The sequence below is a fragment of the Hyaena hyaena genome, unplaced genomic scaffold (assembly GCF_003009895.1).
Source record: "Hyaena hyaena isolate Hyena2069 unplaced genomic scaffold, ASM300989v1 scaffold_1683, whole genome shotgun sequence".
In the NCBI taxonomy this organism is placed as follows: Eukaryota; Metazoa; Chordata; class Mammalia; order Carnivora; family Hyaenidae; genus Hyaena; species Hyaena hyaena.
This window is the reverse complement of record NW_024082318.1, coordinates 151,214-167,509: the sequence shown is the minus strand read 5'-3', so window position 1 is coordinate 167,509 and position 16,296 is coordinate 151,214. Positions and strand designations below refer to the sequence as shown.

The following is a 16,296-nucleotide window of genomic DNA, read 5'->3' as shown; positions in this document are numbered from 1 at the left end:
GGGGCGCCTGGGTGGCTTAGTCGGTTAAGCGTCCGACTTTCGCTTGGGTCATGATCTCGCGGTTCGTGGGTTCGAGCCCCGCGTCGGGCTCTGGGCTGGCTGCCAGCTCAGAGCCTGGAGCCTGTTTCAGTCTGTGACTCCCTCTCTCTCTGACCCTCCCCTGCTCACACTGTCTCTCTCTCTCCTAGAAATAAATAAAACATTAAAATTTAAAAAAAAAAAAAAAAAGAATCAGAAGCTTAACCAACTAATCACCCAGGCATCCCTGGGAGATTTTTTTTTTTAATGTTTGTTTATTTTTGAGAGCGAGTGAGCAGGGGAGTGGCAGAGAGAGAGGGAGACAGAGAATCCTAAACAGGCTCCATGCTGTCAACACAGAGCCCAGTGCAGGGCTCGAACCCACGGACTGTCAGATCATGACGTGAGCCAAAATTAAGTCAGATGATTAACTGACTGAGCCACCCTTGTCCCCTTGTTTGAAGATTTTTTTTATTACTGATTGACTGTCCTTACCAGTTATGAGTCTGTCCAGATTTTCTATTTCTTCAGTATTCAGTATTGGCAGGCTATATGTTTCTATGAAATTATCCATTTTTTTCTAGGTTAGCCAATATGTTGTCATGTAATTGTTCATGGTAGTCTCTTTTGTTCGATTTTATTCCTGTAGTATCACTTGTGATGTTTCTGCTTTCATTTCTGATTTTGAGTCTTCTCATATTTTTCTTAGTCTAACTAATGGTTTGCCAAGTTATTTATTGTTTCAAAAACCCAACTGTTAAGTTTCATTGGTCTTTCTATTTTTCTAGTGTCTGTTACATTTATTTCTGCTCTAATCTTTATTCTCTTATAACTGATTTTCTTGCATTCCATACATTTTAATATATTGTGTTTCTATTTTCCTTTGTTTGAATATATTTTTTGAATTCTTCTTTGACCCATTTGTTCAGGAAAATGTTTAAGTCCCACATATTTGTGATACTTTCCAGCTTTCCTTCTATTAATGATTTCTAGTTTCATACCATGTAGTTGAAAAAGATCCCTAGTGTTTTTTCAGTCTTCTTTAGTGTTAAGAATTTTTTTGTGATCTGGGGCGCCTGGGTGGCTTAGTCGGTTGAGCGTCCGACTTTCGCTTGGGTCATGATCTCGCGGTTCGTGGGTTCGAGCCCCGCGTCGGGCTCTGTGCTGACTGCCAGCTCAGAGCCTGGAGCCTATTTCAGAGTCTGTGTCTCCCTCTCTCTCTGACCCTCCCCTGCTCACGCTGTCTCTCTCTCTCTCTCCTAGAAATAAATAAAAAATATTTAAAAAAAAAAAAGAAAAGAATTTTTTTGTGATCTACACGTGAGAGAGTCCTAGACATGTTCCATGTGTACTTAAGAAGAATGTATAGTTTGCTGCAGTTGAATGGCATTTTCTGTATAAGTTTGTTAGGTCTTTTCAGTATTAAGTGTAATTTAAATCCAACATTTCCTTATTTATTTTCTGTCTGGATCGTCTGTTTATTGTTGATATAATAGGGTATTGAAGCCCCCTACTGTTAGAGCATTGCTGTCTATTTCTGCCTTCTGATCTGTATTTGCTTAATATATGTAAGTGCTTGGATATTGGGCATATATATGCTTGTAATTAATTATTCTGTTCTCTTGATAAATTAACTACTTTATCATTATACAAGACCTTTTTTGTCTCTTGTGATAGGTTTTGACCTAGTCTACTTTGTCTGACATAAGTATAGTTACCCTGCTCTTTTTTATTTTTCATTTGCATGTTTGCAGTTGGTCTCCCTCTTCCAATAAAATCAATGTGTACTTCACTAGCGTTTTTTTGCATTCAGGCTGCTGCTGCGGAGCAGAGGATGCGGACTCACCCCTTGATCAGAGCATTTCTGTAGGTGTGTCACAGGCCAGCGCGCCCAAAGCAGCTCTGTCTTCCCGGAAGAGCCACCCCTGTGAGATGTGTGGTCCTGTCTTGAGAGACATTTTCCGCTTGGCTGAGCACCAGGGAAAACCAAGCAGCCAGAAACTATTCAAGTATGGGGCATGTGTGAAACAGATTTATTCCAGTGCAGACCTTCAAGAGCATGAGAAGCAGCACATGAGAGAAAAACCCTGCAGAAGCAGTGTGGACGGGGCCCCATTTGTGAAGAGCAGTAATCTCCATGATTCAGAAAAGCCCTTTACCTGTAAAGAGGTTGAGAAGGACTTCCTGGTCACCTCAGAACATCTCCAACAACAGGCCACTCATACTGGGGAGAAGAAGATCACCAAGTGTGGGGTGACTTTTCAAAGCAAAGAAAGTCATTACATCCGGGAAGAGCGCAATAAAAATAAAGCCTTTGGTCCCAAACACACACTTGTTCAAGACAAGGGTATCCACACTGGAAGACAGTGTTTTGTGTGCCCTGAATGTGGGAAAACATTCAGGTACAAATCTTCCCTTGCTATTCACCAGAGAGTTCACAATGGTGACAAGCTTCATGTGTGTAGTGACTGTGGTAAGTCCTTTATGGGAAGCTCAACCCTCAGTCAACATCGAAGAATTCATACTGGGCCAAGGCAGTACAAGTGCAGCAAATGTGGGAAATCCTTTAGCCAAAAATTTCTCCTCCCTTATCCTCAGAGAAGTAACCCTGGAGAAAATTGTTATGTGTGTCGTGGCTGTGCTCATTCTGTTAGCCAGAGTGCCATCATTATTCGACAACGTACAATTCACACTGGAGAAATGAGTTATGAGTGCACTGAATGTGAGAAATCATTTAGACGAAAGTCTGATCTCATTGAACACTGGAGAGTACACACCGGAGAAAGGCCTTATGAATGTAGTGAATGTGGGAAATCTTTTACTTCTAGCTCTGCCCTCCGTTATCATCAGAGAATTCATACTGGAGAAAAACCTTATAAATGTAGTGAATGTGGAAAGTCTTTTACCTCTAGCTCTGGCCTCCGTTATCATCAGAGAATTCACACAGGAGAAAGACCATACGAGTGTAATGATTGTGGGAAGTCTTTTACCCAAATAAATCACCTCATTATACACCGAAGAGTTCACACAGGAGAAAGGCCTTATGAATGCAGTGAATGTGGGAAATCATTTAGCCACAAATCTTACCTCTCTCAGCACCAGAGAGTTCACACCGGAGAAAGGCCTTATGAATGTAGTGAATGCGGAAAATCTTTTACCTCTGGCTCTGCCCTCTGTTATCATCAGAGAGTTCACACTGGAGAAAAACCTTATGAGTGTAGTGAATGTGGGAAATCTTTTACCAATGGACCGATACTTATTCGACACCGTAGAGTTCACACAGGAGAAAGGCCTTATGAGTGCAGTGAATGTGGGAAATCCTTTACCCAAAGAAATCACCTCAATATACACCAGAGAGTTCACACAGGAGAAAGGCCTTATGAATGCAAGGAATGTGGAAAATCCTTTACCTCTGGCTCTGCCCTCCGTTATCATCAAAAAGTTCACATTGGAGAAAGGCCTTATGAGTGCAAAGAATGTGAGAAGTCTTTTACTTCTGCCTCTGCCCTCCGTTGTCATCAGAGAGTTCACACAGGAGAAAGGCCTTTTGACTGCAGTGAATGTGGGAAATCTTTTAGAGATAGTTCCCAGTTGAATCAACACCAGAGAGTTCACACTGGAGAAAAGCCTTATGAATGTAGTGATTGTGGGAGATCCTTCAGTCAGAACTCGTATCTCTCTAAACATCGGCGAGTTCACACTGGAGAAAGGCCTTATGAGTGCAGTGAATGCGGGAAATCTTTTACTTCCGTTTCTGCCCTTGGTTATCATCAGAGAGTTCACACTGGAGAAAGGCCTTATGAGTGTAGTGAATGTGGGAAATCTTTTACCAATAGTTCCATACTGATTCGACATCGCAGGGTTCACACAGGAGAAAGGCCTCATGAATGCAGTGAATGTGGAAAATCCTTTACCCAAAGAATTCACCTCATTATTCACCGGAGAGTTCACACAGGAGAAAGGCCTTTTGAGTGCAGTGAATGTGGAAAATCTTTTACCTCTCGTTCTACCCTCCATTATCATCAGAGAGTTCACACAGGAGAGAGGCCTTATGACTGCAGTGAATGTGGGAAATCTTTTAGCCGAAAATCGAACCTTTCTCAGCACCGGAGGGTTCACACCGGAGAAAGGCCTTAGATGGTTAGGAAGCATACAGTTTTCTTGTTAAGTGTAATGATATCAGAGGCAACTCTTTGTGAGACACCATTGGCCTGAATTCAATCTACTACATCCAAATGCCACTAGAAGAGAGATTTCCCATAAGTTTCAGCTATGTGGGAATCATGTGTGGCTGTGTTGCAGTTTCTAAACTGCTGAGGGCTTTCTCCAGGTTTATTTCACTGCCAGTCTGGCCAAAGCTAATTACTCCTACCCTGGCAAGTCTCTACAGCATGCTTCAATCATCACCCCACTGTGCTCAGGGAAGCTGACTTTTGTTCTTATTGTTGGAGGAAATGAGGAGTAACCTGAGTCTTTGGGGGACCCACATTTCCTTCTTTCTGACTAATTGGCATAGGCCTGGCCAGTGTTGTCCTAGAGAACATCATACGAGTTCTGCTGGCAGGTTTCAGAGAAGGACCAGCATTTTCAGGGATGTGGTCTCCAGAGACATTTGTGATGCATTTTTCCAGCTTTCAAGTTACTCAAGAACTGCTAGCCCCTGTTGCTTTGGCTCGTACACTAACGAAGTCTTTGTTTAAGTCCTTTTCAATCTTGCGTGTCTTTTATTTGCCACATCCGGTGGTTTATAAACATTTTGTGATATACAAGCATGAAGGGGTGAATAGCTTTCATTGGGGGAGGGTCTCAAATTTCTGTGCCTCAGGGGGACAGTATGGTGGCAGAAATGAGTTTGCCAAGTTTGCACTGTCCGTGGCCTCCTAGGAAAGACTGCATAGTCTTCTGGTCCTCATTTGAAGCTAGATGCTATGGGTTTTGGGAAACTCAGAGACCATCCTGAGGAGGGGCAGGTGTGAGAACCTCAGGTGCGTCTGGGAACAACATGAATTTTTTCCCCTTGTTTACAGGGGATAGCACAGGGAATGTCAGTCCACACTGCTGAGGGCCACCTCTTCCCCAGTCCTGCAAAGAGCCATGTGCCCTGATGCCCACATGTAGGACATTGGTTGTAAGTCTGTAAGGTTCAGGGGAGACCAGAACTGCTTCAGAAACACTGACTTAACGGAGTGGAGGAGGCCACAGCCAACTAGATGGAATGTGCCTCTTCTGAAAGTGTGCGCATGAACACTTCTGCAGCGGCTGTGCTGAGCCAGGGTGTGCACAAGCCCGCAGACCTCCAGGTGGATGGGTCTGGTGTAGCTTACGTCATTGCCTTTGAAAATAAAAGTTTTTGTGGATTCCTGTAGCCTCTTCCTAATGCTCATCTCAAGACCACTGCCGCACAGGCAGGAAAACAGATGGAGCAAAGGGGGAATCTGTAGTCCGGGCGGGGACGCCACTTTTGTGACCCAGCCAGCAGTCCTCTTAACTCTCTTGGCGAGTCCTTCATTGGTCACTATATTTGCGTTCACGGCAAAACTAGCCTCCGCGCGGTGAGAATGTGTGTTGAATGTAGGGTTGCAAAACCTATTTTCCAAAAAGAGTTGGACAGATCTTTTTAATCTTGAATCATTTCAGAAAGGTTTATTAAGATATAATTTACATGTAATAAACTGTACATATTGGAAATGTAATCTTTAGTAAGTTTTGACATACTTACAAACCTCAGAAAACATCGTGGTCTTGATAGTGATCATATCAGTCATTGTATATTTACCTCATCTCCTTTAATATTTAATCTCTCTACTTGCCTTCAAAGCCCTCCAAGTAATTTACTTTCCATTTAAAAAAAAAAAAAACCTCTATCTTCCATAATTTATATAGTGGGAATCAAAGGGTTTTTTTTCCTACTTTTTAAAAAGTTTTTAAAATTTTATTTATTTTGAGAGAGAGAGTGTGGGTGGTGGGGAGAGAGTAGGGAGGGAGAGTGAAACTCAAGTAGAAACTCAAGCAGCGCAGAGCCAGGCATGGGGCTTGAACTCATGAACCCTGAGGTCATGACCTGAGCCAAAATCAAGTCGATGCTTAACCAGCTGAGCCACCCAGGTGCCTCTTCCCCCCCCCCCCCCGCTTTTGTGTTGCATAAATAATTGTAGATTCATCAATGGTATATAAGTAGGTTCTCTTGGGGTTGTTTTGGTTTGTTTTTTTTTAGTACACCATTATTAGTCTACCCCATTAATTTGTTTACAGGCATTTGGGTATTTCTAGTTTTTGTGTATGGAAAATAAAGTTGGTATAAACATTTGTGTGTAATTATTTATATGGATATGTGTTTCACTTATTTTTTGTCCAGTAACTCAGACTGACAAATGTTTAACTTAAAGAATTTAGCATATTGTAATATAAATGGTTCTATCTTTTTGTACTCTTCTGCAGTGTATGAGAGTTCCATTTCCTTCACATCCTAATGAATTGTTTGGCTTGGTCAGTCATTCTTAATTTTAACCCCTTTTATAAGTTTATAGTGGAGTATTAGTGTTTTAACTGCATTTCCCTAAGGAGTCATGATGAGCAGTTTTTTCAGAGGTGTATTTGCTATCTTTATTTTTGCTAAACTGCTCATATATTCTGCCTATTTTATGAATTGTGGTTATTTTCCTCTTACAAAACGATGTGAAACAACAAATGTATTGGAATTTCATTTTGTGACTTTTGCTTTGCGGGATAATTATTTTTAATATTGGAAGTATATGTTCTCATTGTTTTTGTTTTTTTATGCTATGCATAATGGACACACATAAACACTTTTAATCTGCATTAACATATTCTTCACTTTCTAAAGTCCAAACATTTAAGAAAACAATAAAGCGTTGCTTTGTAGTGTCCGCCCATTTTCCTGGTCTCTGTTTATAGAGTTTGGTGGGTTGGAGCAGGACTCTCGGGGCACCAGGTGGACTCAGGACTGAGAAGGTGTTTTTGAGTCCCAAAGCCCAACAGAAAGGAAGTAAGGAACTGATCGGGATCCCTAAACCCTGGATTTGAATTCCAGATCCCCAGGACACATCCCCATCTTCTGTGGGCCTTAGGTTCCTCTTGTGTAAAAGGTGTGTAAGGTGTGGGCTGCTCCTCAGCGTTCAAAGGTCAGAAGCCCCTTTGTGCAACCTGTGCATTGGCACCTGTGGCCTCTCTAGGCTTGGGTAGTCCCAGCTCCTGCCTGCGGTGGCATCCTTGGGCCAGGCTACTTCCCCGGTGCCCCAACAGCCCTCTACCCGCAAGAGAAGCTGGGCTTCACCTGGGAATCTGGGTAACTTGTTACTGTCCCCCGAGCCTCAGCTCCCTGACTGGCACGGAGGCGATGATGCTGCTTACCTTGGCCCCTGTGCGAACTACTGTGACTTGCACCCTGAGCATGTGTCAGGGCCAGGACTCCCAGGCTCGCGTTGTGAGCATCTCATCCTCAGCAGCCTGAGGAGGTGGGAATGGTTATTGGATTTCCAGGGAAGTCCAGGGTTGGGAAGGTGGAGTTGGTTCCCCAAGGTCATACAACAGACAAGTGTCAGACTTGAGACACTGGATTCAAACCTGAACGACTGACTCCAGACTTGGGGTATGTTTAACCCCTGTACCCACAGCCCATGAAGCCCTCAGCCCAGGGCAGGTGCATAGCAAGGACCACGGAGGTGCTGCTGCTGCTGCTGCTCTTGCTGGAATTACCATGACCGTTTTCCCACTTGCCTTCTGCCCCCATTGACCTCATGGGGAAGCCATTTTCGTCTCCAGCGGCCTCCCCCAGGGGAGGCTTTTCTCTCAGCCACAGTAGCATGTACACAGCTGCATCAGCCTCCTTGAGCCCAGCGCAGAGCTCGAACCTTAAGACACCTTGGGGTTAGGTTTCAGGGTTAGGTGTCTCCATCTTTATCAGCAATGGAGTGACAAGCTCTGATCCTACTTACCAACCCGATGGTCAATATGATGCCTTATTTTGACTTTCAGCTGTTCATGACCTTCACTCTGGTGGACTGGACACAACCCAGAGGATCCAGTACCTGGAGGTGATGCTGGAGACCTTTGGGCTCAGGTCTTGCTAGGTAAGGGCTCACCTCTCTCTGCCCTGCTCCATCTCTGCTTTTCCCATAGAAGGTAGCACTGAGCTCTGGAAAGAGCCAGGTCCCAATGCAGCCTCTCTCCCTCTCTGTGTGACCGTGACACAGACACGTGGCCCAGTGAAGGACTGACGGCAGCTGCTTCAGAGGTTCTGCCATGGGTTATCCTCTTGCCTCTCTGAGCCTGCAACACCGACATGGGACAGGGAGAACGGAGTTGTACAGGCAGGTGAACACCAGGCAACTCCGGCAGCAGGACGACAGCCAGTGCGTAAGGTTGGAGGTTATAAAATTGACAAATACTGCCCTTCAGAAGAGCACAAGGGGGACGCAGGGGTAGTGGAACAGAGATGGAATCATGGCGGAAGCCCCAGGCCCTCGCTGCCCTGCTCCTGGCTTGCTCGTGTGACCGCCAGGAAGTTACTTAGCCTCTGCCTGGTGGAGGTTATAACCCATGCCCTGCTTACTTCTCGCGGCCACTATGAGAAAGAGAAGATAATGGTTGTCAAAGTGCAAGTGCCAGACCGATATTAGGTATCAGTTTTGTTACAATTTTTAAGATCTGGTGCCTGACCCAAAGGAGTTCACAAGAAGGGGAGGGAGGGGGTTGGGTGAACGGCCAAAGTGCTTTCCATCGTGGTTGTATGGTTCTACATCTCCACCAGTACTATTACTGAGAATTAGATGGAAAAGAAAAGAAGCCTCAGTTCTTCAAGCTGCCACGGGAAAGAATTGCAGGACAGCAAAATGAACGTAAAGCCGAGCAAAGTGTCACTAAAGTACACTCCAAGGGAGACAACACCCTCCCCCAAACTCCGCCAAGTAAGCATGTCTTTTCCCATGATGCACTAGAAATGCCTGCAGGGATGGGAACCCACCTTACTTCTGTTCTGGAGACACAGGTAAGGACAAGCGCTGCTTTCTGCACACGCGCAACAAGCACAGCCAACAGCTCTCCTCCTGCTGGGAGGCTGGAGCCGCACACCGACTGCTGGGTGGGTGGACTGGGGTGGTCACGGGCGGCCTTTGGTTGGGGCTCTCCATCAGGGTGTCAAAGGTCCATCCTCCTGCTGCGCATGCCTAGCTTCCTGCCTACCAGTGGCCTACGAGAACTTCAGTTTCTTGAGATGCTCACCAACACTTGGTGTAACCCATCTTTTTAATGTTAGCCATTCCGACATTTGTCTCCTGGATCTCCTTATAAAACTGGAGGACAGCGCCTGGTAGCCTTCTGTGTCTTTCAGAAGCAACACTTTCTCAACTAGAAACACTTCTCTTATGCCAGACGATATGGAGGTCATGGATGGGGTCCTGTGGGAAAGAGCTCTCAAGCAGATCTGGGCCGTTGTGGGAGCGGTCCTGTTCACCTGGCCACAAGATTGAGCAGACCACCTGGTGGGAAGCGTGCAGTGTGGGGTTGGAGCAAGAATCCGAGCCAAAGAATCACAAGACAGTCCCCTGGGGCTCTGGGGGGAGGAAGCCTATGCCATCTGTAGTACAGATTTCTACATCATTTTGAAACAATTCCTGTTTAGTCATTGTATCTAAAGAGCATAACAGTGAATATGGGGTATTAAATATCTGTGCATCCAGAACAGCCCACAATGAGAAGTTCTCTCGGACAACCAAATTATAAAGTCAAAGGACTCTGGTGTGTTTCATTAGAAGGTAGAAATGTGCAGTCAGGATTAAGCCAGATCAGATCTAGAGGATGCAACTGGGCTTCATGAGAAGCCACCAACATGGCAACAGCTCACTATAATGGCTGTACTGGGTGTTCTGCGTAGCCAGATGGAGGAGGAGAAGGCTTGAGCTTGGGTTCTGCTTGGCTCATTTTGGTTTACGGTTGCAAGGAAAATCAACAGTAGCTGCGTCGGAGCCTCATTCAAGGTGTCCCTGAGAGATAATGGAGAAGCAACAATTTTCCAACGCTTTGATCTGGCCATCCACGTTGTGTGGAATAATTATTATCCCAAGCTGATAATCTATGTAGACTCCAGGTAGCAGCCAGTGATCTGCCCTGGTGAGGAATGAAGAGTGAAGAAGATTGGAAAACCAGGGTGTCTATAGTAGAGGCATGTGGATGTACTTACAGAAATGTGCACACGGTAGGAAGATTTCTGTCTGGCTTACTAACATTTACCAAAATCTGTCACCAACCAATTCAAACAACAATCATATCAATTGTCTTACACTCCAGGCAAGCTCCCAGTCCTGGGACATTGTACTGGCTATTTCTTCTCCACAGGACATCTTCCCCAAGTATCCAAATCTCTCCTTCCCCTCCTTTGTGCGGTCAAATATCTCCCTATGAGAACACCCTGATCCCTCTAATTCCTATTGAAATCCTCCTGACTCCACATCCTTGCCGTTACTTGGTAATGCTCTTATTTTAGATTTCCACAGCACCTGCCACCTCATAATTTAGTATAATATAGAATAGTTTCTTCACTACTTATTGGTCACTCCCCTCATTAACAGTTTTGAATGCAGGCTGTGGGAGGACACATTTCCTTCTTTACTGATGTATAACATATCTAGACCAGCCTCTGAACAAGATGTTTACTGAATGTTTCGAAACAATGAAACAGCGCAAGGCTACATAGCTTTTCTTCCATTTTTCCACGTATTGCTATTCTCGTTTGATTATTTCTTTCCCTCTAAGTCTAATTTTCCTCAGAGTCCTCAAGAGTGAGAAAAAAAATAACATATTTTTTAGAAAGAAGAATTTCCTGGTGGCCAAGTTTCCAGCATAGCCGTGGGTTCAACTTTTTTTTTTTAATGTTTTTTTAAAAATTTATTTCTAGGAGAGAGAGAGAGAGAGACCGCATGAGCAGGGGAGGGTCAGAGAGAGAGGGAGTCACAGACTCTGAGACAGGCTCCAGGCTCTGAGCTGGCAGTCAGCACAGAGCCTGACGCGGGGCTCGAACCCACGAACCGCGAGATCATGACCCAAGCGAAAGTCGGTCGCCTAACCGACTAAGCCACCCAGGCGCCCCCGGTTCAACTTAATTCTTTCACGCCTTAGAGCTTAATGTTCTCTGCCTACTGCCTGAAGGTTCTGCACTCAAGTCCAGTGTCGGTGGTACTGGGGGATCCGTGGGGGTTGCACACAGCACCAAGCAAGTCTCTGACACCAGCTAGCTGTCCTGCAATTTAAATCAGTTCTGACGCTATCTACCCAGAGATAGCCCAGATCCCACAGGTTGAGGGCTCAGTCCTACAAGACTGCCACCGTCCCCTCCCCCACTTCAGATACCAGTCCCAAGCCCGTGTTGTCACCTGTGCTTCTCACCTACCTATGTTTCATCTCGCCACGAGCCCCTTTCGAGGCGTTAATGTAATTTTGGACTTCCCTCATTACATAACTCATTTGTTCAATTTGAAAATTAGAAAGGTGCAGAAGTAGAGGGGTTTCTACCACCAGGCAAAACATCTGCATAAACTGTTAAGCCTCAGTTTTGTCAGATGGGTGAAAAGACTACTATCACCAGGAAATTATAATGGTTTAGGAGATTTGCATCAGGAACTAGGGCAGATATACATTATTTCAGGTGTGAATGAGAAATGGTAGTATTAGAAGAAGTCATCAAGAAGACATGACCATCGGTTGAGCCAAGAGATGGGCCTGAGCAATCAGAGGCTCCTTACCCCACCCGTCTTTGGAATGTCCACTCTGCCTGCCTTCCCTGCACTAGAAGCTGCCCAAGGACACAGCCTTGTGATACTAAGTGTTGCTGATACCGTCTGCATGGAATGTGCCATTGAACCCAGTGAAGTCATCTGTATAAATTTTAAGATTCTGGTGGGCAGATGCGAGATCTGCTCGTCCTGCAGTCACCCAAAGTAAGGCTCACACGTACGTCTCCCTGCTTACACCTGCCGCCTGGCCATCCGGAGCAGCTTGCTCCTGTCCTCCGTGTTCAGTGTCCAGTTTCAGATGATACCCCGGAAGCTCCAAAATTATGAACTAACAGGTAGAAGGAAGAAATGTACTGGATGGAAGAGTGAAAGTATAATTGTTTCAATGTGTCCAACATTTAAAGAGATATATATATTTTTTAATGTTTTATTTATTTCTAGGAGAGAGAGAGAGAGACAGCGTGAGCAGGGGAGGGTCAGAGAGAGAGGGAGTCACAGACTGAAACAGGCTCCAGGCTCTGAGCTGGCAGTCAGCACAGAGCCCGACGCGGGGCTCGAACCCACGAACCACGAGATCATGACCTAAGCGAAAGTCGGACGCTTAACCGACTAAGCCACCCAGGCGCCCCAAAAGAGATATTTTAAAGAGAGACTCAAAGAGACTGAACAGCAGCGATAGGGAGAATATCCATTAAGAGATGTGGTTAAACAACTTGTCTTTGCCAACTCTTTGGGGCTTCTCTCTAAAGAGTTTCTTCAGACAGTGGCGGCTTTGGAAGGAAATATTTTCTAGGTGACGTTGGACATAAACTTGTCCTTTATTTTCACAGAGGGGCAGAAGGATCGGTCTCAGCACTACGTCCTCTCAAGTGGCTTCCAGGCCAGTGAGCTTTGCCCCAGTACTCTGAGGTGGGTAGAGCTAAGAATGATGTGTCCAAAGTGCACTGGATTCTGCTCTTTCCTCTGGTGGGTCCTGTAACTCCTGCTCAATTCTTCTCCTGCTGTGAATAGGCTGGACCAAGAAAGAGGAAACACAACTACAGAAACATATTCATAGATACTGTCTTTCAGACATTCCAGAAAGATGTACTGTCCCAGTACACACATTCATGTTGTCCTTCATTAACGTTATGTGTCCCAACCTCATGGTTGGCCACATGGCTCCATGATCTTTGACCTGCACAGGCACAGGCAGCAAGGCCATCGAATTCACAGCAACGGCCTCTCCCCCAGACCTTCCCACGAGGCCAGAGCCCTGAGCACAATTCTTGTTTTGGTGAAGGTTTGTCTCCTTTTACTCCACCTTCTATTTAATATTGTCACATGCCCCTGATTATGTGATTATGAAGCCATACCTCTGACGAATGCCTCTGTGCGGGGTCTCAGGCTCCCTGACAATCATCCCTTTAGGCTCTTTGGCAGTGACACCCAGGTGTCTGTTTTGTTTTGCCTGCTGGGCAAAAATCCAAATGTTCCAAATGCAGTTTCTGGGCTAGAAGTCCCCTCTAAAACATCCTATCATTTATTTAGTCAACTTTATGTATTTGTAGGTTCTCATTGTATACCATTTAATCTTCCAGGACATTTTGATTCAAAACTGAGTAACAATGATAACAGCTCTGCTTCAGACTGCTTATAGTGTATGGAAAACAGAAACACTGTTGACAATTATTTTTGAATAATTTTCTAAAATTGAGTAATGTTAATCACTAGAGATATTCAGGAAATTTTATGATAGTATAATATACGGAATTGTCACCCTAAATAAAGAGGTAAACTGGAACAAGCTTGGATTGCCAGAAATTGAGTTTATTTAGGAACAACAGAGAAATTGCAATTCGGCACACATAATGTAGCAAGATACAGGCAAGTCCACTAGGAGTTTTAAACAGGCTGTATTTAGGGCATGCAGTGCAAAGATAGAGTCCAGCCTGAGTCTAAGCAGGAAGTTCATTGTCTTGACGATGGAGATTATTGAGGGATGTTCATTGGTCAGGTGACAAGTCTTCTGAAAATCAGATGTTTACAGGAAATCAGTCTCTCAGTTCTTTTTAATTAAAAAAATTTAATGTTTATTTTTGAGAGAGAAAGAGAGATCGAGCACAATCAGGGGAAGGACAGAGAGAGGAGACACAGAATCCAAAGCAGGCCCCAGTCTCCAGGCTGTCAGCATAGAGCCTGGTGGGGGCATGAGCTCATGAACTGTAAGATCATGACCTGAGCTGAAATCAGGCAGTTAACTGACTGAGCCACCCAGCTGCCCCTGTTTTGTGTTTTAAGTTTTTAATGTTTATTTATTTATTTTGAGAGAGAGAGAGAGAAAGCACAAGTGGTGTACGGGCAGAGAGAAGGAGAGACAGAATCCCAAACAGGCTCCTCACCATGAGCGCAGAGCGGGATGCGGGCCTCGAACTCATGAACCATGAGATCATGACCTGAGATGAGATCAAGAGTTGGATGCTTAACCGACTGCACCACCCAGGCACTCCAGTCTCTCAGTTCTTAAGTTCCACTCTTCTGAGAGTCTGTACATGACAGTCTCCATTTCATATCTTCTGGTTCCATTTTAAATTGAATTATTTTCACTGAATGTTCAGGATTTGGGAGTTTAGGGATTTGGGAGTTTCAAATCAAAACACGTCTGATTTGAAATTTATGCAGACATCTACATATAGATTTATTTAAATTTACAAAGCATGGTGGGGGGAAATGTTTTAATTGGAGAGAAGAAAACCAGAAGTACTCTAAGTTGGAGAGATGCATGTGGAACTTAAAGAACTGAAGAGGGGTGCCTGGGTGGCTCAGTCAGTTAGGCGTCCGACTTCGGCTCATGGTTCTTGGGTTCGAGCCCCACGTCGTCAGGCTCTGTGTTGATGGCTAGCTCAGAGCCTGGAGCCTGTTTTGGATTCTGCGTATCCCTCTCTCTCTCACCCTCCCCTGTTCTCTCTCTCTCTCTCTCTCAGAAATAAACAAAACATTAAAAAAAAAAAAAAAAAGAACTGAAGAAAGATCATTGCCTTTGTGACATAATGTATGATGGAGACAGGGGTGAGAAAAGAAGCCCAGAAAGTAGGTGAAGGGTTTTCATGCCAGGTATCTGAGGACACCCCAAACAAAATGATCAGAACTTTTCTTAGGCCAGATGATGTGTTTCTGAGGGTTTAATCAGGCTGCATAAAAAATCAGCATTGCTGGGGTGCCCGGGTGGCTTAGTCGGTTAAGCGTCCGACTTTCGCTTAGGTCATAATCTCGCGGTTCGTGGGTTCGAGCCCCGCGTCGGGCTCTGTGCTGACTGCCAGCTCAGAGCCTGGAGCCTGTTTCAGTCTGTGACTCCCTCTCTCTCTGACCCTCCCCTGCTCATGCTGTCTCTCTCTCTCCTAGAAATAAATAAAATATTTAAAAAAAAATCAGCATTGTTGATGATACAAAATGATGAAATTTAAAGTGGGGTTCATGAGCAAATGGCTAAGAAAGAATTCTTGAGACATTTTTGGTGCAAAAAGGTGATTTATTATAGCACTGGGACAGGACCGATGGGCAGAAAGAGCGGCACTGGGATTGTGAGGAGTGACTGATTATAGACTTTTAAATTTGCAGAGGGAGTGGGGATAGAGAAATTTTGAAGCAAGGCTCTCAGGACCTTGAGGGGATAGCTGTTAAGATAAGGTTACTTTTAGTGTTTAATAAAACATAAACATGAAGGCACTAAGGCAGCCATGAGTTCCTTGGGGAAGGTCATGCTCTGCGTGTTTCAGGTGTCTATCAGTGGGCTGCCAGCTGTAGGGAGACTTAATTTAAGCTACATTTTTCTTGCCTTTGTTTCTATCATCACAAAATACTAAGTTTCAGTTGAAATAAATGTATTTTACTTTACTAAACTCTACATTTTCGCACTTTGTAATATTTGTTTTAATAGAATTCATTTTCTTTTTTTAAGTATTTGAATTTTATTAAGTTTATTTGTTTTGAGAGAGAGGGAGGGGCATAGAGAGAAGAAGACAGAGAATTCCAAGCAGGCTCCACACCATCAGGGCAGAGCCCCAATGTGGGGCTCAAACTCATGAACCATGAGATCATGATGTGAACCAAAGTCATACACTTAACTGACTGAGCCACTGAGGTATTCCATTTTATTTGTTTTAAGTAGTTCCTAGAAATAATGCATTTACAAGGGCACCTTGGTTCCAGCTCAGGTGATGGTCTCACAGTTTGTGAGTTCAAATCCCATATTGGGCTCCATGCTGTCCATGTGAAGCCTGCTTGGGATTCTCTCTCTCTCCCCCTCCTCCATGTGCACTGTCTCTGTCTCTTTCAAAATAACTAAGTAACCTTAAAACAAACAAACAAACAAACAAACAGAAACAATGCATTGACAGTTGACACTGTAAGTAAATACCACTAAATGCACCTTTTGGAAATTATTTTTTCGTAAAAGTCACTTTTAGAAGTTATTGGGAGCCATTGGCAACTGGAAGATACTTTCAAATAGTTGAATGTCTTTGTCTCTTTATCATCTAGCTTTAGTAGCTAC

General features: G+C 44.4%; 2 protein-coding genes across 2 annotated transcripts in view; both read left to right on the top strand.

Moving 5' to 3' along the window:
- Positions 1-6,829, top strand: part of LOC120226415 (zinc finger protein 345-like) — a 10,198-nt gene extending 3,369 nt beyond the window's left edge. The window contains exon 2 of the mRNA XM_039224603.1: positions 1,832-6,829. Coding sequence (XP_039080534.1) covers positions 1,832-4,155 — 2,324 coding nt within the window. The 3' untranslated portion in view covers positions 4,156-6,829. The remainder of the gene's footprint in view (positions 1-1,831) is intronic.
- Positions 1-16,296, top strand: part of LOC120226414 (zinc finger protein 814-like) — a 46,812-nt gene that overhangs the window by 6,524 nt on the left and 23,992 nt on the right. The window lies entirely within an intron of this gene.